We start from the raw sequence: 22,073 nt of genomic DNA, 5'->3' as shown, positions 1-22,073 counted from the left end.
ACCACAAACAGGGCTGCTATAAATATTTTTGTACAAGTAATGTTTTTACCCTTTTCCCTCATCTCTTCAGGGTATAGACCCAGTAGTGGTATTGCTGGGTCAAAGGGTATGCACATTTTTGTTGCCCTTTGGGCATAGTTCCAAATAGCTCTCCAGAAGGGTTGGATGAGTTCACAGCTCCACAACAGTGTAATAGGTGTCCCAGATTTCCCACATCCCTTCCAACAATGATCATTATCCTTCCTGGTCATACTGGCCAATCTGAGAGGTGTGAGGTGGTACCTCAGAGAAACTTTAATTTGCATTTCTCTAATAATTAATGATTTAGAGCATTTTTTCATATGGCTATGGATTGCTTTGATCTGCCTTTGATATGCCTTTGCATATCCTTTGACCATTTGTCAATTGGGGAATGGCTTTTTGTTTTAAAAATATGACTCAGTTCTCTGTATATTTTAGAAATGAGTCCTTTGTCAGAATAAAGATTGTTTCCCAATTTACTGCTTTTCTTTTGATCTTGATTACATTGGTTTTATCTGTACAAAAGCTTTTTAATTTAATGTAATTGAAATCATCTAATTGGTTTTTAGTGCATCACCACTATTAATGAAAGTATCTCTAGAAGTCTGAATTCCAGCTGTCTCCTCTCTACCCCGGAAACTCTTTTTTTTAAAAATAAACTTTTTATTGATATTTTTTGTTTTTACATTACCTAAATTTTCCCCTTTATCTCTCACTCTCCATCATCTGGAAAGTTATCCCATCTAGGAAAAGGAAAAAGAAATCATCGAAATTGAGCAAAACTGAAAAAATATGAAAATATAAGCAATGTCCCACACCTGTGAACACTTCACCTCTGCACAGGAGGTTTGGGGAAGAGAGGCTTTCTCATATCTCTTTTGTTCTTTGTAATTTTTTACCATTAATTTTCATTTCTATATCAATTGTGGCAGCCACTGTACATATTATTTCCTTGGTTCTGCTTACTTCATTTGCACTTTGCATTTTTGTTCATGTAAGTCTTTCTGTGCTTCTCTGTATTCATCAGATCCATTATTTCTTTCTTTTTTTTTTTTTTTTTTGCAAGGCAAACGAGGTTAAGTGGCTTGCCCAAGGCCACACAGCTAGGTAATTATTAAGTGTCTGAGACCGGATTTGAATCCAGGTACTCCTGACTCCAGGGCCAGTGCTTTATCCACTACACCACCTAGCTGCCCCAGATCCATTATTTCTTACAACACAATAACATTCCATTACCTTCTTGTACAATTGGCTTTGCCATTCTCCAATTGATGGGCATCTGCTTTATTGCTACCACAAAAAATACACCTCTATTTTAGTAGATCTAGGGACTGTGTTTATTATTGACCTCTTTGGGGCTAAATGACAAGGAGTAGGATCTCTGGGCAAAAAGGGATGGACATTTTGGTTTAAATCATTCCAAATTGTTTCCCAAATTAGTAATACTAATACTAATTCACAACTCCACTAAAAAGTGCATGATCTTTGCTTCATAACCTCTCCAGTCATCTCTGCCATTTGCAGGGTGTCAGGTGAAATTTCAGGATTATTTTGATTTAAACTTCTTTTACTATTAATGTTCTGTACCATTCTCTTTATATGGTCTTTTAGAGAACTGTTTGATCACATAAGATTGCACTTACTTGAATTTCTCAATGCCTCTCATCCCAATAGTCTATGGGAAAGGGAAATTACCTGGTCCTTGCCCACCTTACTGGGTCCTGAAATTTCCCCTCAACTTTGTTTCTGGTTAAGAATTGGTAGTTTTCACTATAGGATCTCTCTGCAATGAAATGTCCCCTCCCTCCAAGTACACACAGTCCAAGAAGGTGAAGATTGATGTAGGACTGGGCAATTAAAGATACTTCCATTGGGAGTAGTGCTGTTTAGTCTTTTTTATTATCCATATGCTTTGCTATACATGTCATCCCTGCAGAAAAAACTATCACTGGTTCAGGCTTTGCACAACTAAATGACAGAAATACCTACAGATTCTGAGTGCAATCCCAAGATAAGAGAATGGACGTGAAGATATCCAGCTGAAATATCACCAATTGTCAGTTCTGTGTGACTCTATGTCACTCATATGGGGCTTTTTTGACAAAGATACTGGAGTGTTTTGCCATTTTCTTTTCCAATGATTAAGGCAGACAGAGATTAAGTGACTTAATCAGGGTCAGACAGTGTCCTGACTCTAGGCCCAGCACTCTATTACTCATTAACCAATTGACCAATTATCTAGCACTCATTAACCAATTAGTAACTATCATAATTATTTGATGGGGATATCTTCATGAGGAAGGCCTTGCAGTTATGTGTCACTTTTTATTTAACTTTTATCTCTATCTAGATTTATTTCTGTATACATATAATTTTACGAAGGGGTTAGTCCAGGAACTTGTGATTTTATTGGGCTTCACTTTATTGCTTTTTGCAGCTTTTTTTTAATTAACAAATCAAAGGTTTGTTGCAACCTTTTGTCCAGCAAGACTATTTTTCTTCTTTTTTTTTTTTTGGAGGTTAAGCAGCTTGCCCAAGGCCACACAGCTACGTAATTATTAAGGCTGGATTTGAACTGAGGTACTCCTGACTCCAGGGCCAGTGCTCTATCCACTGCACCACCTAGCGGCCCCAAGACTATTTTTCAATAGCATGTGATCAAATTGTCTTTGTGTCATATTTTGATAATTCTCATATTTCAAACTTTGTCCTAAACAAGTAAGGACATGCAACAAGGATATAGTGAAATGTAGTTTTTTCATCATTATTATATCTGTTGTAGTAATTTGTGATCAATAATATCTGATGTTACTATTGTAATTGTTTTGAAGCATCACAAACTACACCCATATAAGATGGTGAATTTAATTGACAAATGTTATGAATGTTCTGAATGGTCCAACCACCCGCCATTCCAATCTCTCTCCCTCTCCTTGGGTCTTCCTGTTTTCTGAGATACAATAATATTGAAATTAGACCAAATGATAACCAACTCTACAATGGCTTCAAGTTGAATGGAAAAGTCAAATTTCATTGCCATTATATACATACATATATATATATATATATATATATATATATATATATATTTTTTTTTTAGGTTTCTGCAAGGCAAATGGGGTTAAGTGGCTTGCCCAAGGCCACACAGCTAGGTAGTTATTAAGTGAGACCGGATTTGAACCCAGGTACTCCTGATTCCAAGGGCCGGTGCTTTATCCACTACGCTATGTAGCTGCCCCATTGCTATTATATTTTAAGAAATTGCCCCAGTCACTCCAACCTCAAGTATCCATCATAGTAGTCAATATTGAAGCAAGACCCTCTGTCTCAGATGATGGATAAGCATTTTTTTTTAGCAATAAAGTATTTTTAATAAATATATGTACATTGAAGATGGTTCTTTTGGCAAGGCAATGGGGTTAAATGACTTGCCCAAGGTGTACAATGTTTTTTTAGATACAATAATACTATTTTGTACTTCATAGATTACAGTATAATATAAACAAATTCTTTATTTTTTATAAATCAAAATTTATTGATTTCTTTTATTGCAATGGTCTGGAATCAAACCCACAATATTTCCAAGTTATACCCATAGAATAAAATGATAACTTTGGAAAAAGTGCTGGAGGGAGGTCAGGAAATAGAGGAAAATTTCTTGAGCCATCTTTGTTTAATCTTTGACAAGTGATTTCTCCACTAGGCCTCTATTTCCTCATTTTAGATAATAGCAATATAGACTTTATACTCCACAGGTGCTGAACATACACAATCTCATTTGAACCCTACAATGACTACAGGTATTGATACAACCTTAATTTAACAGATTTAACAGATGAGGAAACTGAAGAAGACAGAAGTTAAATGACTCACCCTTGGTCACATGCCTAGTTAAATGCAGAGGCAGAATCTGAGCTTTGATCTTTCAGACTCCAAGGGTAGCACTACATTTAATAAGGAGCTTTTGAATTCAATGCTCCCTAAAGAGCACTGATTCTAGACCTAATTCTGTGTTTTAAATGCAATTTTAAATTTATATCATTTAATTTATATTCATTATATTTTATGAATAGAAGTCTTATTTTCATTAACAATTTGTAAACTTCATGTGATAATGTTTGCAAAGAATTAATGAATCAACACATAATTTCTACCAATTAAGACAAATTCAAAAGGTACTAATATTTCTTCCATCAAAGTTCTTCTACAGTTCCTCATCATGGTGGATCCAGGCTGGGTCCCCTTCTTGAATCTGAAGTGTTTAGAGGCAAGAGAGAAATAACTGCCAACAAGAAAAACTTAGAATAAAACATTTTATTTTATTCTTTTAAAATAGATTAGGGTATGTACTTAGATTTCTTCTTAGTTCCAAGGACAATAAGAGAGGACTTCTCAATGGAAGACAGTTACTTATCCTAGAGGAAAGAAACACAAATAAGTAATTATCTTGCATGGAGAAATGCATCAAATTTAGCTCTATCATATTTTGAGACAATTCTTATTTTTATTTTTAACAAATGAATACTCATTTGATGGTCAAACCAAAGGACCCTTGCTCAGTAAGCAAACTTACTACCTGTAAATTAAGGAAATTAAGGAAATAATAAAAGCCAAGAGGACATAAGTAGTTTTCATTTGAGAATTCAATTTAAAAACTATATCTAAGGTACACTGGCTCTAATTTATTTATTTTGAAGAAACAAGGTATGTAATGAATGTTGCAAGAAGCATATTGACTTCTTTTTATGTGTGTACGCAAAAGGACAAACAATAGAATAGTTAAGAAGCAGAAAGACAAGAACCCAAGAAAAGTTAAGTTTGCTGGATATCTGAACTTCAGTATATAAGCAAAGCCTCAGTTGGATTCATTTCCTACTTGTAGATATACTTTCACATCTCCAAGTAGCCAGCTCTAGATGCACAGACTCCTTTCCTGCCTATGTTTCCAGCATGTATACAGACTTTTGCATGACCCTATAGGTGTTCTTAGATTATAAATCCTGGTTTTTTATAAATCTGGTCTCTTCTACAAATACTCAAACATTGGCTATGAGAGTTAAGAATGAATAAGAAACTGCCCCTACCTTCAATGCCAAAGGAAGAGCTCTACACTTGGACTAGCAACCTCCACACTTGCCTGCCTGCCATCATTGTAGCTCATTATATTACCCATTCTTTTATGGAACAATAATGGTTATTTGTAATAAGAGAAGGGCATTCTTTGCCCCCAATACTTTTTTGTAATACTTTCTAACCCTGTTTCATTGGGTTGTATGATTATATATATCTCACAATCTGGAAGAAAGTGAATTTGGGACATCTTCCTTTGTGAGGGTCCTGATGCTAACTATATTCCAGAAAGTGAAAGAAAATAATAAAAATAATGAAAATAATTTAGTATAAACTTCTATTGCACCAAGATGTTAATCAAGTAAACTGTTATGTTTTGAACAATGAATTAAAATGGATGATACTAAGCACTTTTTAATTAATGGAAACAAAGGAAAAAAACTGATTCAAAGCTATTCTAATATAGTATATAACATTATTTCATAATCAAGCATACTTTTTCTTTTCTGAGTTAGAAGAACATGTGCATCTTACTTCTTATTCCTCCATGTCTGGAATAGTATTTAGGTTGCGGAAGTAAATTGTTTTTATTCTGTGATCCTGGCTTCAAACTTCCTATGGAGAAGTTCCTTTTAATGCTCCAGATCCCTTCCAGAGCCACTGTTGATATTTTTAAAAACAATCAAATGAATTGTTAGTTAGCTTGTTTCAATTCTAGCCTAAATAATTTAAAAACTCCCAACACTCTCTGTTTTTAGATGATTCTTTAGTTTGTTCTAAATTAATTGGTCTCCTTGTTAAATCAAGCAAATAAGGTCATTTTCATTTAGCAAGTTCTTATTAAATATTTTCAAAATTTTTAGTTAATTTCACTTGCCTATAAATAAATTTAAATAAAAATCAGAGTAAAAACATTTTGAGTAAAAGTTGTTTGTAAAATATAATGGAGAGACAGGCAATATTAAGATGCTGTAAAAATCAGGAATATTTGGGTTCAAGACCTGCCTCAGACATTCTTCTTTGTGACTTGGTACTCCAGGTGGTTCTCTAGGAGTATAGCTTCTCATCTACTTTGATGAAGGGAGTTTTCTCCTGAGAAATTTCTTCCACCAATGAAATTATAGTTCTAGACCAACAAATATATACAGTTAACTGATATATCCAACATTACTAAAATATATTAAGTGAAACCTTGGACAAAGCATATCATATATTCACAGAATTACCCTAAATTCAAATGCCTGTGATCTTCATCTAACTTTAGCATAGAATTCTAGGAGGCAATTTTTGGAATTATTTCATGCAGTCAGCCTTCTCTGATTCTGATTTAATTCTTGGAAGTAGGATTTTCAAAATAATAATTTACAAAAATTAGTGATATGGTCAAATGTGATCATACTCAGTTCTCCAGTGGATCCAAGAATCTTCACAAATCCCTAAATTGAGAGAAGTAAAGAAAATTCTGGATTGCAAAGATGGATCTGGTTTAAAATGCTTTAAAAATATGTTTTTAAAATAATTGTAGCAAGCATTTTTGAAAAGCAATGCCTACAATATATGCAGATACAAGGACAAATTAACATGTAAAACTCATAAGTCTAGGCAAGAAATGCAATTCACTAAATATAATTTAATAATCTCATCATGTAACTGGCACTGACTCTAAGGAGAAGCTGTCTTAAAAGTCAAGAAGGGTTAACCAGAACACTCCAACTCTGTGGAGAGCAGGGAGTAATGGGCATAAGTAAAACAACATGAAGAGATGCTTGTTTTACTTCTGGGACTAATAACTACAGTTTTAAATAGATATTCTTCATAGGGCCACAGCAATGACCATGTTTCTTATGGTATAAAATATCTTCATGTTGCCAAGAATGTCTCATCATCAATCAATCAATCATTTATTTATGAAATACTTCATCATGCCAGGTGCTGGGTAATATAAAGACAAGAAAAACTGTCCCTGGCCACAAGAGCTTCAATTCTATTACAGGAGACAGCATGGACACATTTAAGTATATACCAAAAATGAATAGGGTAATGGGGAAGGTGATGGTGCTAAGGAAGCTAAGGATTCTAGGAGGCAGAGGTGAGGATTTCTGGGCATGGGCACCAGATGAGGCAAGGAAACAGAGAGGGATTGTGAGGGAAGGAGAGAAAGTCAGTTTGGCAGACAATAGATGGGATGAAGGAGGGTAACCTCTAGCACAGCAGGAAAAATAGCACGGAGACTAGGTATGAGGGTCAAATAAAGGGGTTTGTATTGGACCCTAGAGGTAATAGGGAGCCACTGGGGTTAACTAAGAGTGCTATAATCCCTCACATAATACATCACTTTCTAACAATGAACCTGGATTAAATCACTTAATCTGAGTCCCAGTAGTAAAATGAAGATAGTAATAGTTACAGCTATTATCTGCCTCATAGGGTTGTGAGGAAAATATTTTGTCAACTGTAAAGCACTATGGAAATATAGTTATCGCCATAAATTACTGTATCTAATCATTGACATCCCTCAGTCACTTAGACACTAAACAGTGGAATAGTTGGCATTTTTTTTTTTTTTTTGCAAAACTGAACTTGCATTTTTCATCTATTCTCTGATTTGGGAATAGATTATTTGCAAGCAGAATCCTACCATTGCCATCTGACAAGGCAGATTTTTTTTTATTCTTTTCTTAAACAACTTCAAGGAAAGCCATTCCACAACCTCCTTCTGTAAAGATCTCACAATTTACACATTGTTCCTTATACCTAACAAATCTCTTTTTGCAATTCAATCCAATTTCCTGTTCTTCTATTCTGACAGGAGGTAGAAATCTGTCAGTCCTTCATATAAAGGGCTCTGTATTCATTCAATCAGTCCACATTTATTAAGGGCCCATTGTAATAGACACAGTCAGATTTAGGTTAAAGTGTGAAGTTGGCCTAGGTAGCCTACCAATTACATGGTGCCTAAATCTGATCCTGACAACAATCCTGGCAGGCAGATAAAATCATTATCCTTATTTTGTAGTTGAGAAAACTAAAGCAAACAGGGTTAAGTGACTTGCCCCGGGTCACACAACTAGTAGGATCACATATGAACTCAGAAGGTGAGTCCTAGAGAAGGCCCTAGGTGCCAGACTCTATTCACTGTGTCACCTAGCTTTTTAACTTATTTCAATTATATCCAGCTCTTCATGATCTCATTTGGGGTTTTCTTGGGAAAACCACTGGAATGGTTCGCCATTCCTTCTCCAGTTCATTTTACAGATGAGGAAATTAAGGTAAAATGGGATTAAATGACTTGCTCAGGGTCACAAGGTACTAAGTGTCTGAGGATGAATTTGAACTCAGATCTCCTTGACTCCAAGACTGGGCTCTCTCCACTGAGTCACCTAGCTTCCTATTGCTAGGAGTAACAAAGAAGATAAATTTTAAGTTAGCTGTATATGGTGAGAAGGAATAGAGAGCCAGTTTAAAAAGTATAGGATGGGGGCAGCTAGGTGGTGCAGTAGACAGAGCACTGGCCCTGGAATCAGGAGTACCTGAGTTCAAATCTGGCCTCAGACACTTAATAATTATCTAGCTGTGTGGCCTTGGGCAAGCCACTTAACCCTATTGCCTTGCAAAAAAAAAAAAACCCAAAACAAAAAAAAAAACAAAAAAAAATAAAAAGTATAGGATGAGGGACAGCTAAGTGGGGTAATGAATAGAGTACCAGCCCTAGAGTAAGAAGACCTGAGTTCAAATCTCACCTCAAACACTGAATTAATTGCTTAACTGTGTGACCTTGGGTAAGTCACTCTTAACCTCATAACCTTAAATAGAAATTTTTTTAAAAGTATAGGACAGGGCCAGCTAGGTGGCAAGAAAAAAAATGTATAGAACAGAATGATGTATATGGAATAACAGAAAGGACATCAATTCTGGAGTCAACAATTCAATCTCTGACACTATTTGCATAATATTGGGCCACTTGATCGTCTTGGTTTCTTCATCCATAAAACTAAGGATTTGGCCTCCAGGGATGGGGAACCTTTTTTTCTGTCAAGGGTTTTTTTTGAATATTTATAACATCATTCTTTGTTTGTTTGTTTTGCAATGCAATAGGGTTAAGTGACTTGCTCAAGGTCACACAGTTAGGTAATTATTAAGTGTCTGATGCCAGATTTGAACTCAGGACCTCCTGACTCCAGGGCTGGTGCTCTATCCATTGTACAACCTAAGTGCCCCCATAATATCATTCTTGGGTTATATTTTGTCAAATATTTAACTGATTCACTAAAAAGCTCTGAGATTTGTTGAATTTCGAGTCCCATTTGCAGTTGAATTGGCAATGTCAGTCAGACCAATATGGCCTATGGGTCAGAGGTTCCCTACCCCTTGCTCTAAGGATAGTGCCTAAGCATCAGTAAGCAGCAGCTTTTTTCATCCCTCTATTTCCACAGAACTAAGCCAGGTGCTTTATACAAGGTAGATAGCTAGTACTTATTTAAAGTGCAATAGCTAGAACCCATTTGCAATTCAGTTTAATTATTTGTGTTCTCTTAGACACAGTTACCAAAGCTACCTCTGAATACATTCTAAGTATAATGAATGTAAATGCACAGGAGTATATAGAAAATAATAATAGAACAGCAGTCATGTGTTAATACATCTGGTGCCTCATGCTGAGTTTAGGGAACAGGCAGTTCTGACTCAAGAAAAGTCATTTAGCTTGTGAGCTTTTGCTATTCCTTTGTATCTGAACACATCTGTGCCTGTGTTGTGTCCCAGGGGCTTGGGCAGGGGGACATCTGAAAATGGAGAGGAGGTTTACTATGTGGCACTTGTTTCCTTAGCTGGTGAGCATGCCTAGCTCTGCCAGTCCAGAAAGAAAGTGTGAGGGACAAGAGGAGGAAGGATTTTGTAATTTACAACCACAGCAATGAGAGTGCAATTGCGATATTATGGTTGACAAAGCACTTTGTTTCTAGCAATCCAGGGAGGCAGGTGATCTAAACGTGATTGTTAACCTCCCCTTTACAAAAGAGTATGAGAGAGATTAGAGAGAGATATTCTGGAGATGGGAGAGACTGAGTGACTTTGCCTAAAGAGAATCTGCATTACTAAGTGGCAGAACAAGTTCTGACCACTGTCCTTAGGTAAGAAATGACAACCAGCATGAAAAGGAAGTTAAGGGTCAGGAATCAGATTCTTTTTCTGAGTCTTGGAATCAAATGTTAATAATATCTTTTAATTCTACTTTCCATTCTAAGTCAGATTTCTTAACTACCCTGAATTGTCTGAATTACTACCCTAGTATTTCTGCTTGAAATTCCTAGAAAGGTGTACTTGATTTTGTTAAAAAGTCAAGAATGATCCTATATTCATATTTTGATTCCCTTCATCTCTGGACTGTGAAAATTGACTGATACAGAAAAAAGTTTAGAAGAAAATAAATACTATATGTATTTCCATAATATAAATATAGTCTGTTGGTTGATTTTTTAAAAACATTTTAAAAAGTAAAGTAAATTTATCCTGAGACTCTGGCTTGACAGTTATGTCAACACATATCTGTATACTTTGATGAGTATCACTCTTAATTTTTCTCCATTTGCACAAAGGAGAATAGTGGAGTATTAAAATTTAAAAGTATGTCTTTTCTTTTGGGTGTCTAAGTATTAAATTCATTCATTCATCTATTTTTTCAGCAAACATGTGTCAGGTGCCTGTGTTGTGTCCTAGGGGCTTGGGCGGGGGGGGGGGGGTGTGTAACAGGACAATCTCTGTTCCCAAAGGGTAGGCCTAGGACAGCAGGAGAAGACACAGATTTGATATATGACTTAGAGAGAATTCTCCTGTCATGGCTATGCCCCTCTATTAGCTTGTATTCAGGGAAGTTAAGAGTAGAACTACAATTAGCTGGTTAGGGACCTTCCTCTTATCAGAAGTTCAGTTTGTCTCAGAGCTCTTGAAGAGTTTCCCTTCTTGTCTCTTGCTTGAAGGAATGACTTGTTCTTACGTTCATTCCAATTATTTCTTCTTTCTCTTTATACGCTGTCAGTCAATAAACTTTAATAAAATGCCTACTGTGCTAACCACTGAAGATACAAAGAAAGGGAAAACACAGCCCTTGTCTTCAAGGAGCTCATTGTCTAATGGGAGAGACAACCTGCAAAAAAAAGAGTTATATAAATATTGTCCTTCATTTTTGAAGAAGACCACTGTCACCAGTAAGGTGATACCATGACAAGCACATAAACTGGATTTAAGTGAGGGGGGGGGGGTGCTGTGCTAAGTCCCCAGCCTCATTTTCTTCTCCAGAATCATTTGGGCCCAGTAGCCAGATATGAATCAGGGTGACTGGAGATGACCCTGGATACAAGTCAATCAGGGTTAAGTGACTTGTCCAAAGTCACACAGCTAGTAAGAGTCAAGTATCTGAGGTCAGTTCTGTCCTCCTGACTCCAAGGCCAGAGTTCTATCCACTTTTCCACCTAGCTGTCCCCACAGAAATATGTATATACCAGATAAAAAGAAATATTTAGTTGGGGGAAGGCATCAGATGTAAGAGTGGATTAGGTTTTCTGTATGTAGAAGATGTGATTTTAGCTGGGGGTTGAAGGACAGCAGAGAAGCCAGAAGACAGAGATGAGGTGAGAATTCTAGACATGGGGGGACAGTCAGGAGAAGCATTATTTTATCTGAGGAGGTTCAAGGGGACCAAAGTCACAGGGTAGCTGGAGGAAGGGATGAAAGAGCAGGTATAAGCTGACTGAAAAGATACTGATTGGGTGGGGGGAAGGCCTAGGTTATGAAGAGCCAAACAGAGGATTTGTATTTGAACATTCTGTGGGAAATAAAGTGCCCATTCCTGTATCACCATCTTTCTAAGATCTTCCAGTCTAGGGAAGAAATATGAAGGTAAAAATCTTGTCTGAGAGAGTATTCTGACCCTTCTAGGCAAAGTCCTCAGACCACTTTGCTCACAATGAAGAGAATGTTAGTCCTAGAATAAGGTTCTAGGCTAGTATAATGAGGTCTTAGGATTTTAGAGAAGGTACCTAAGCTTCAACAGAGGCAGATTTGGGATGACTTATCTTTGCCACCTAATACTAATTTTGATCACTCCTCAAACTGCCAGGTCTGAATAACCCCTTTACCATGGGGAGTAGAATGGTTTTCTATTATACCAGATCTCCTCCACTACCGAATGGGAGATTTTTTAAAAGTTCATTGATTTATTCATAAACTTTTCAAATTCACTGTAAAAGGATTCAAGGTCTGAAAAATGCTAAAAGTAAGAAAAATACTTCAATTCTTCAGTATTGTATGGTTTCATCACTTGAGTATTCACTTTGCTGATACATATTACAGTTGCTCAATGACTTGGAAGTTGACCTTTGAGAGTTATGGCTAAACAATTTATCACCTGTACCCTACCTGGTAATAAACCTCTCCAAACTCAGCAAGACTAGGTACTGCATGATAAAGAATATCATGGGTTCATACCCAAGGCCTTTCCAGCTTGACAAAAATCTGGATTAGCCTTTAAGAACCCAGATTCACTTCCATGCCAAAATTAGGCAATGAATGAAGATCTGACCATGGAACAAAAGAAAAAACAAATCTAAAAATTATGGAAAATGAGAAATTTTAAAGCCCAATATTTCATAATAGTTAACTTTGCAAAACTTAACTGGGAAAAAAGACTAAATGCATTTAAGATTTTGAAAGCATAAAACTCTAGTTTTAGCTGAGCTGTCAATCTGCACTGATGGGGAGTTTCCACAAAGGAAATACCCCCCTACATGAAATCATACACCAGAACAAAAAGAGAGAAGAAAGAGACATCCAGAGGGAGAGATTTAGAAAAGTGAATAACTATAGCTCTCAAGTTATATAGAAATTTAGAAACTTAGACAATAGCTTAGGAGTGAAGACTCCTTCATTTCCAAAGTGAAAGTCTAACATCCCTAAACCATTGAGATAGTGCTCAGGAAGGAAGAATTTTGGGAACTGACTCAAATTTTCATTTTTAAAAAATCTGATCATAAGGTTGCTTTCCCTTTTCAGGATGATGAAAGTTACTATTATAAATTAATGTTTTTGTTAAAACTATGAATGGATGCATAATATATCCTTGTCCCCATGCCTGTATCTATTTACATCTTGTCAAATTGCAATACTGCATCTCCATTATTGCTGCCTTCTCTTTTCCTGAATTCAATCACGTTGACTGAGCCACCCATAAATTTATACTATCTAATATCAATTGGGTCTTAACTGTTACACAATAATCCCTTTATTCTTCCAAATTAATGCCTCACTACACTCCCTCACAGCTGCTCTTCCAAATCAATCTTTTTTTCCTAGCCTTCTTTAATTCTCCTCCCCACCCCTTTTGCTGGTCTATTATCCATGTTTGTCCTTCTAGTGGCAAATCTCCTCAGAAACTCTGCCCTCTTCTCTTCTTCCTCTGAGCCTTCTCTCTGATTTCATCAGCTCCTATGGGTTGTTATCATGTCTATGCACAATGATTTGAAGTGTAAATATCTAATCCCAATCTCGAGTCCCAGATCACTAGCTGCTGGTTGGATATGTTCAGCTTGATCATCAATCCAATCGATTGTTAAATCTAGTAGATTATTCCTTCACAATTTATCTGGCAAATATCGCCCTTTCTATACCTACATGGCTACCACTCAAAGGTCCTTGCATGGACTATTACAACAGACTTCTAATTGAACTCTTGACTTCTAGACTCTCCCGCATCCAGTTCATCCTCCACATAATCATGAAAACAACCATAAAGAACATTTGATTATGGCATTTCCTTCCCAAGAAAATTTGAGGCTCCTTCTTTCCTCTAGGATAAAATACAAGCTTCTTTGACTCAAGACTATTTTTTAGGCTTATTTAATGGTAGGTCCCTTCATTAACTCTAAGCCTAGTACTAGCTAGCTTCTTTGCTGTTCCCCAGACTCAGCTTGCCATGTGAGACCTCCATAGCATTCACCTACCTTCTTCCAGGCTTGTAATGCAATCTCTCCTTATCATCATTTCTTAAAATTCTCAGCTCCCTCCAAGCTCTGATCGAGTAACACTTTATAAGGGAATCACTTTATAAATCCCTTAGTTGTGGGGCAATTCTAGAGTACTAAATCTGGAGACCAACAGCCTGCATTCACATGACTGACATTTCCCTATATGTGGGACCTCAAGAGTCACTGGTTTTCCATTCTTTAATGTACATAATGAAGACAGTTGAACTGGTGACCTCTAAGTTTCTTTCCAGCTTTAAATCATGAACCCATGTATATAATTCAACTATTTAAATGTCCAGGAGGATTCCTGCTTTTTCATTTTGTCTTTGTACCCAAAATTCAAAGTGCACATACTAAGCACTTAAATATTTGTGGGATTAATTTAAATTGGCCTGGAGGCAGATAAAAGCTTCCACTTTTTTTCACAACAATTTCTCTCCATATTCTGGCCCAGTGGAGAAAGGGTTTGTGCATTCCATAACCTTTTTTTAGTAGATCTAAATTCCCTGAAATTGCAGTTGCTTTGAAAATACATTTTGCACAACCTCTAGTGGTATTAACAAGTGATAATGTTTGTCCTTCATTCTCAAAGACCATGACATTAGGGAGATAAAATATTTTATCCTTCATTTTTTTCTTTTTTTTTAGATTTTTGCAAGGCAAATGGGGTTAAGTGGCTTGTCCAAGGCCACACAGCTAGGTAATTATTAAGTGTCTGAGACTGGATTTGAACCCAGGTACTCCTGACTCCAGGGCCAGTGCTTTATTCACTATGCCACCTAGCCGCCCCTATCCTTCATTTTCAAACAAAACCACAACATCAGGGAAGTGATGCCATGACAAGCACATGAACTGGATTTGAGTGAAGGGGTTATGCTCTTGCTCATCAAGAATGCTCTGTTACCAGTCTCACTTTCTCCTCCAAAGCCATCTGGGTCCAGTAGCCAGATATGAATCAATGCCTTGTCCTAGTAAATGTCAAGTGTCCAAGGTCAGGGCTTTATCCACTGCACCACTTAACTGCTACTAATAAGTAAGAATACATCATAGGTATGCCTTACTTCATTGATAGATGAATTCTTAGAATACATCTGCAATTGAGTAATATTACCCCATTGACTTTCCTGATAGTTATTTTTCTACTAAAACTTCAGATTCCAAGATATAAACAAAATTTTTAACATCATATATTAAAAAAAAATTTCCTAACAAAGTTAACAATAACACTGTAAATCAAAGACTCTACTGACTACCTAGCAATGGAGAACAATGTAAAAGCAGGTCTCCTAATCACAGTAATGTTTCAAAATAACATTTATTGATGGTCATCTAAAGAACTAGCATTAAGATAATCAATCAGCTACAACTAAAATATAGAAACATATGAGAGTGTGTATATATCAAATCATTGACCAATCTAGATGGTGCAAGTTTTTTATTATTATTTTGTTCATAGTCACACTCATTAAAAGTTTAATTGGAAAAAAAACTGCTTAAAATGATTATAAATTGTTTTTGAAAGGTAAGGGGAAAGTATAGCACTTAACAGACATTTTAAAAATTCCCTAAAAACTTAACTGGCCTTTTTTTAAACTCAAAAAAATTTTTATTTAGCTATTTAAACTTAATCATTGTGGGAGATTATAGTTCCTGGAAAAAACAAACCAAACAAAAACCCTTTCCTCACAGAGCAAAAACACTATCCTCAAATGGACAATTTAGTTTTCATTTCCTGAATACATGCTAAGTATCAGACACAGATTTTACCTGTAGAAGGATTTCTGATGTGGCATTCATCTCTTTGAATAAAAAGTTCTTCTTCAAGTACTTCCTTAATTCTCTTATGAGGCTCACAATACAGGAATTTTTTCCCTATTAAAACATTAACAAAATGGATTAATTCCCATTAAAGAGAAAAATGCATATTGTTTAAGTATTCAGTAATTATACATGTTTGTCCAATACAAACTGGTCTTAAACACCACGTCAAGTGCATGTGCATGTACATCATGAACAGTTTAGCCCAGAGTCTCAGACTTTGGGATATTTTGTGCATTGTAACTTAATCATAATGGCACTTAATTTCACTTTGGTGAATGAATTAGCCTTAGATAATTTGCTACTGCATTTTTAACCTACCAGGGCAACTATCCACTTCTTTCAGTATTTTGAGAGAATAATAGTAAAGGAAGGAGTGGGTCTGGGGTAGCGTAAGTTGTATTTTGGGCAGAAAACTCCAGTTTTTCTGAAATCTATTTTTTTATAGGAATATGAAAGGAAGAAATATGACATAAGGTTAGAAAGGTGGGTGGAAATAGGGTGGAGGATCAGGAATGCCATACAAAGGAATTTGAACCTTATCCCAGTAGAGAAGGAAATATTGAAATTTTCTTAGCAGAAAAGTGACACAACTGAGTCTATGCCTAAAGAATAACCTAGAAAGGTATGAAAGATGAATTAGAAGAGGGGGGAAAAAGGTAGAAGCAGAAACACTTGTTAGGAGAAGTATTATCAAAGTCAAGGTGTATGGTAGAAAAGCAGCATTGATCAAGCACCTGTTGTGTCTAGTTATCCCTTCCACATCATGGGGAGTCAGGGGTGTAGCACCCCTGAGATCTAGAAAATCTTTATAAAATTGACACTCCCTTTGTGCTACCCAAAAGCAGCCTAATTATTATGGTATGAAAAGATAAAATATGATATTATGCAATACTATACAAATATGTTAGGAATTTCTGATTTTTAAATGTTTTCTGTGTCATTAGTTAGCCTTCACATGTCATCTGCAGCTTCCACAAAACTCCCCAAATTCTCATTTTATTTCTTGTGCCAACTGATGATACACTGAAAGTATGATGGGGAAAGTTGGGATGTGGAAGGGATAACTGTGCCAGTTCCTGTGCTAAGTGCTGTTATCTCATTTGATTCTTATAACAACCCTGGGAGATAAGTGCTCTTATGTCCATTTTACAATTGGGGAAACCGAGGCAGGGAGGGTTTAATTGACTTTTCCAGGTCACATAGCTAATAAGTATTTGAAGCCAGATTTGAACTCATTTTCCTGACTCTTGACCCAGTGCTGTATTCACTATACCATCTAGCTGTCTCAGATACCTAATGGAAGACTTACATTAGTTATTAGGATCAAAAGGATAGGAATAGGAAAGTTACAGAAATGGAATCAAAAGGATTTGATAAAGTGATAGCAAAGATGCTGAAGAGATAGGATGAGTTAAATTGGATAGTGGAATAACCAGATGGACTCATTCTGCATAAAGTTGAAAATTCATGTATGTATAACCTATAAGAGAGGTCTGTTTTTTCTCTTCTCTTCATTAATATCTTTCAATCCATTTGGAACAATATGCTTTCTTTGTCCTTTTTTTTTTTTTTTTTTTTAGATTTTTGCAAGGCAAATGGAGTTAAGTGGCTTGCCAAAGGCCACACAGCTAGGTAATTATTAAGTGTCTAAGGTCACATTTGAACCCAGGTACTCCTGACTCCAAGGCCGGTGCTTTATCTATTACGCCACCTAGCCGCCCCCAATAAAAGGATTGTTAAGTAGCATCTGTTAATGTACCAATAATTTTTAGAGGGTGAAATTGGATCTCTTTTCTTTTTCTAATTGGATAGCTACCATCATAAATATTTTTAAATGCTTCGATATTTTAAGAATTCAGGAATTCATCAAAGTGATTCCTTTTTCCATGCTCCATTGCACCACCTAGCCACCCTATTGATTTTATTTAAAAGAGAGCTCCAAATAGTTGAGCAATGTAGCTCCTCAAAAAGCAAAACTAAAAACAAATGTAATCTTGGGTTTCATTACTATAGTATACAGTGTACAGTTCATTGTGTGATGATTTGATCTGTATAAGTAGTTGGACACAGAATAGATAGAAAAGAGCAGGCTAGATTAGAGTTGGAAAATTATGTCATGCTTTAAACTAGAGAAGTTAAACATGTCTCTAAGTGTCAGAGCCTCATTAAAATGTAATTGGGGGAGGGAGGGATCAGCTAGGTGGTACAGTGGATAGAGCACCAGTCAGGCTAGTTCAAATTAGGCCTCAGATACTTAATATTTAATTTAGCTGAGTGACTTTGGGCAAGTCATTTAACCCCACTGCCTTGCCAAAACAAAAAAAAAAGTAATTGGGAAATATTTAACAAGAGAAATAAAGATACAACAGACCACAGATAAATGTTAATATGTGGTTAAGTCAATATGTATGGCTTGGAGGGATCCTTATGTAAAGTATTGTGGTCACATTTTTGTTTGAACTTTATACCACTGCTTTTAACAATTCTGAACTGCTCCCTGACACAAATGTTTAGCTTTAATGCAAATTTTCTCCAGGTAATGTGCTATAGTACAATCTTGATATAACATAATTTTAAAATGAAAGTGCAGTTGATAGGAAAGTCAATAGGGAAGTGAAATAAGTATTGGAAGAGGTATGTGAGTCATGTATTAACAATTAGGGATAATAGATGAGACAACTGAGTGTAAACCCAAATTCTAAATTTAAAGGATTTTAGAAAAAGATTGGCAGCTAGGTGGTAGAGCACTGGGTCTGGAGTCAGGAATCAGGAAGACTTCTTCCTTAGTTCAAATATGGCTTCCAAAACTTACTGTGTGACCTGGGCAAATGACACTTTCCTCATCCAAAAAATGAGCTGGTGAAGGAAATGACAAACCACATCAGTATTCTTGCCAAGAAAACCCAGATGGCATCATGAAGAGTTGAGCATAACTGAAAAATGTCTCAACAACAAAAGAAAAAGATCTCTTGCATCTTAGAATTGGTGGAAGAACAAGAAAAAGAATTGTATATAATGAGAAGGCTAGTGTGGATGGTGATCCTTGACTTTGGTGGAACAGCCATGTCATTGAGATTATAGCTCCATCGAATTACTGAAATATTAATGGACATATTAAGGAGATGCAACCAGAATGGCAAGGATCTTCAAAATAGTGCTAATTCAAAACATCAATGAAAATAGTTTTAAGATGACATATTTTTCAAAGGTTCTCATGTTTAAGAGGGGGTAGTCTTGTTCTATTGAGCCACAGGGTGGTGAATTAAAATAGTTAAAAGTTAAACAGAAGATTTTGACTTTATATAAGTAGGCTCTAATAATTTTTATAGGACCATAGCTTTAAAGTCTCTTATAGTACTAGAAATTCTCCCCTTCACTGAAAATTGAATGGCCTGCTTGGTTAAGAAAGTGCATGATTCCAATTACTGGATAATTTCAAAGAAGAGCCTAGATGATCAATCCCTGATTGATCCCTGATTGTTATTGACAGGATTTGGAAGATGAAACAGATGAGAGTTGAAACCCCTTTGGCAATCCCTTCCTACTCTAGTCTTTGTATGTGGTGGATTTCATGTGGTGGAAATACTGGCACTGAGTGTGGTCAAGTAGGTCTACCTAAAGTAACTTTTGACTCTGAGGTTCTGTGATTCTTTAGAGCACTGAATACAGCTAAAAGTAGGTGTATTTCAGGACTGCTTTTGGAGGGTAGTATCAGCACATACATACAATGCAGGTTTCTTTTAGACCTTTTACGATGTAATAATTGGAATTCTATATGAAGTGCATTCAATTAAATGCAACAAGCATTTATTAAGCACCTACTTCATGAAAGATACCCTGTTTAGGTCCTGAGGATACAATGACAAAATTGAAACTTTTAATCCAACAAATCATAGGATAAACATTGAAATTAAACATGAAAATATTTTCATTTCATTTCTGTCAGTCCTAAAGGTTCAAAAGGTTATTTATTTTTCTGTCCCTTTGAAGAAATAGGTTGAAAACCATTTTCTATCAAGTGTCATCTCCTTTTTTTACATAATTGAAAACCTGACTTGATTTATAGAATATACACAACCTCTAATAAGGTGTGAAAGGAGAAAGTTGGGTTTTTTTTTAAGTTTGAGGAGAAAGTTAATGGAAAATGAATTGACCTCAACTCCCATGGAAAATAAACTTAGTAATTATTCTGTTCCTGGAATCAAGAACATTACTTTTGAAGTACCTTCACAAGTCTGTATTACATTAATTCATGTTACTGTCAGTACCTAAGAGGCAGATGAAGTCTCCCCCTTAACACAGAAAAGTTTGGCAACTTTTTCTAAGATCACAGTGCTAGTTAGTTCAGACAGCAGGTCTAATCTCCTAAATGTACTGTCCAACAGTTAAAAAGTTTTAAACATTTCTATTTTTTCTAAACATTTTATATTTTTTATAAGCCTAAAGATTTATGGTATTGTATGATAATTTTAACAAATAAAAATACTTAATTTGAAATTTTAAGTGATACAAATGCACAATATTTTTCTCTAGTATCTAATTAGATGGACCACACTCTAATGAGGTGATTTAATAGCAGAACCTAACTTATTAGACCTAATAGCAAATGGAGATGAGCCTTCTCCTTATTATCCAGTGACTTGTTCTGCCTCTGATGAAGTCTCAGGAGGTCTACCAAGGCAGAATGTTACAGACATGTTGGATGCAGAGGGAGGAGGATTCTCTAGAGTGCAATCAAGTATTCAGAGTATTCAGAGTATTCAGAAAACCTGGAACCCTATTGTGTTCCTCTCTCAACTATGGCTCCACCATTATCATTCCTAAGCATGGATTGCCTATCAAGAAGCGGGTGCTGCAAAGTAACTGCAAAATCGAGAAACCATTATGTTCTTGTAGGTCTGAAGCCGGGAAGCCAACTTCTTGGTGTGTGACAGCGGACGACCTTGCTGGGATGGGGTGGAGGCCACAGTGACGGCATTCCCACAAGTTCGGGCTTCTGCCAAGGTCACAAATGCCAAAGAACCTGCAGGGGTGGTGCAAGGCGAGTGTGACCTTGGTGGCATTTAGACCCAAGCAGGAAGTTTTGGTTATGACTTGCATGCCAGGGAAGGGAGGGAGGGAAGTTACATTTTTTGTGGGATTAGAGCTGGTCTTGAGTTTGTTTTTTTTGAGTTTTTGCAAGGCCATGGGGTGAGGCGGCTGGCCCAAGGCCCCAGGGCTAGGTGAGGCCGCATTCGAACTCAGGGCCGGTGCCGCCCTTGCCTCCTTTTTTCCAAGAAGGAACCCGAGGTTCAGAAGGGACCTTTGGGTGGTCCGGGGTCGGAAGGCCCCGAGTCTGCGGCGGGGGAAGCCGGGCGGACTGGGGCCCGGCTCCCCAGCTGGGGGCCCTCGCGGGGCTGGGTCTACCTCCGCGGGGGGCGGAGCTGGCGGCCCCCCGGGCCCGGCCCCCCGCCCCCGGCCCGGCCCGCCCCGCCCGGCCGGCCTACTCACAGGGCTTGCCGCGCTCGGGGTGGCAGCCGCCGGTCAGCTCGCCACAGACCAGGCAGGCCACGCCGGCGGGCGGCGGGGGCTGCGGCCTCTGCTCCCGCTCCGCCTCCCCGCCCGCGTCCTCGTCGCCGTCCTCCTCCTCCTCCTCCTCCTCCTCCTCCTCGCGCCGCCGCACCGCGGCCGCCTCCGCTGCCCTCATGTCGCCGAAGGCCCTCACCTCCGCCGCCTCCGAACTCTTCTCGCAGCGCCGCTGGGCCCGGGCCAGGCGGGAGGCGTCCCCCGTTGCCATGGAGACGGCGGGCTCCTCCCCGCCCGGCTGGTTGCCATGGGAACGAAGCGCCTCAACCGCCCGGAGCGCGGACGGAGCGGAGGGGGGGGGGCGTGCCGCGTGATCCGAAGCCTGGCCGGTGCCCCGGGGTGGGGGTGGGGCGCCCGAGGACCCCCGCGGACCGCCCCCCTCCAGACTCACCTTTTACAGCCCAGGTCCCGAAGCTTCGCACGTGGACGACCCCGCCCCAGGCCAACCCCGGAAACCGCCGGGGCCTGGCCAGACCCGGGGGCTTCACTTCCAGGCTAAGGAAGGGAGCAACGTTCCATTCTTTATGGCATTTTTCTTTTTTCTTTTTTTTTACTTTTTTTGCAAGGCAACGGGGTTAA

At 37.8% G+C, this 22,073-nt stretch overlaps 1 protein-coding gene across 1 annotated transcript; it reads right to left on the bottom strand.

Moving 5' to 3' along the window:
- Positions 1–4,320: 4,320 nt before the first annotated feature.
- On the bottom strand, positions 4,321–21,753 carry C1H11orf97 (chromosome 1 C11orf97 homolog). The gene is made up of 4 exons (XM_074216480.1): positions 21,420–21,753; positions 15,876–15,980; positions 5,626–5,751; positions 4,321–4,436 (listed from the first exon to the last, which is right to left on the bottom strand). Exons 1-4 carry the CDS (start codon positions 21,703–21,705, stop codon positions 4,432–4,434), a joined length of 522 nt encoding a protein of 173 aa, XP_074072581.1. The 5' UTR covers positions 21,706–21,753; the 3' UTR covers positions 4,321–4,431.
- Positions 21,754–22,073: the final 320 nt, after the last annotated feature.

Source organism: Macrotis lagotis, chromosome 1, assembly GCF_037893015.1.
Source record: "Macrotis lagotis isolate mMagLag1 chromosome 1, bilby.v1.9.chrom.fasta, whole genome shotgun sequence".
Taxonomy (NCBI): domain Eukaryota; kingdom Metazoa; phylum Chordata; class Mammalia; order Peramelemorphia; family Peramelidae; genus Macrotis; species Macrotis lagotis.
The sequence above is the reverse complement of the archived record's forward strand: the minus strand, read 5'-3'. Positions and strand labels throughout refer to the sequence as shown.

Excerpts from the sequence above, each read along its gene's own strand:
- C1H11orf97 (XM_074216480.1), bottom strand. The coding sequence starts at position 21,705 with ATGGCAACGGGGGACGCCTCCCGCCTGGCCCGGGCCCAGCGGCGCTGC. Across the intron at positions 15,981-21,419 it reads CCCCGAGCGCGGCAAGCCCT|GGAAAAAATTCCTGTATTGT; the intron begins GTGAGTAGGCCG and ends ATGTTTTAATAG. Across the intron at positions 5,752-15,875 it reads CATCAGAAATCCTTCTACAG|TGGCTCTGGAAGGGATCTGG; the intron begins GTAAAATCTGTG and ends AAATATCAACAG.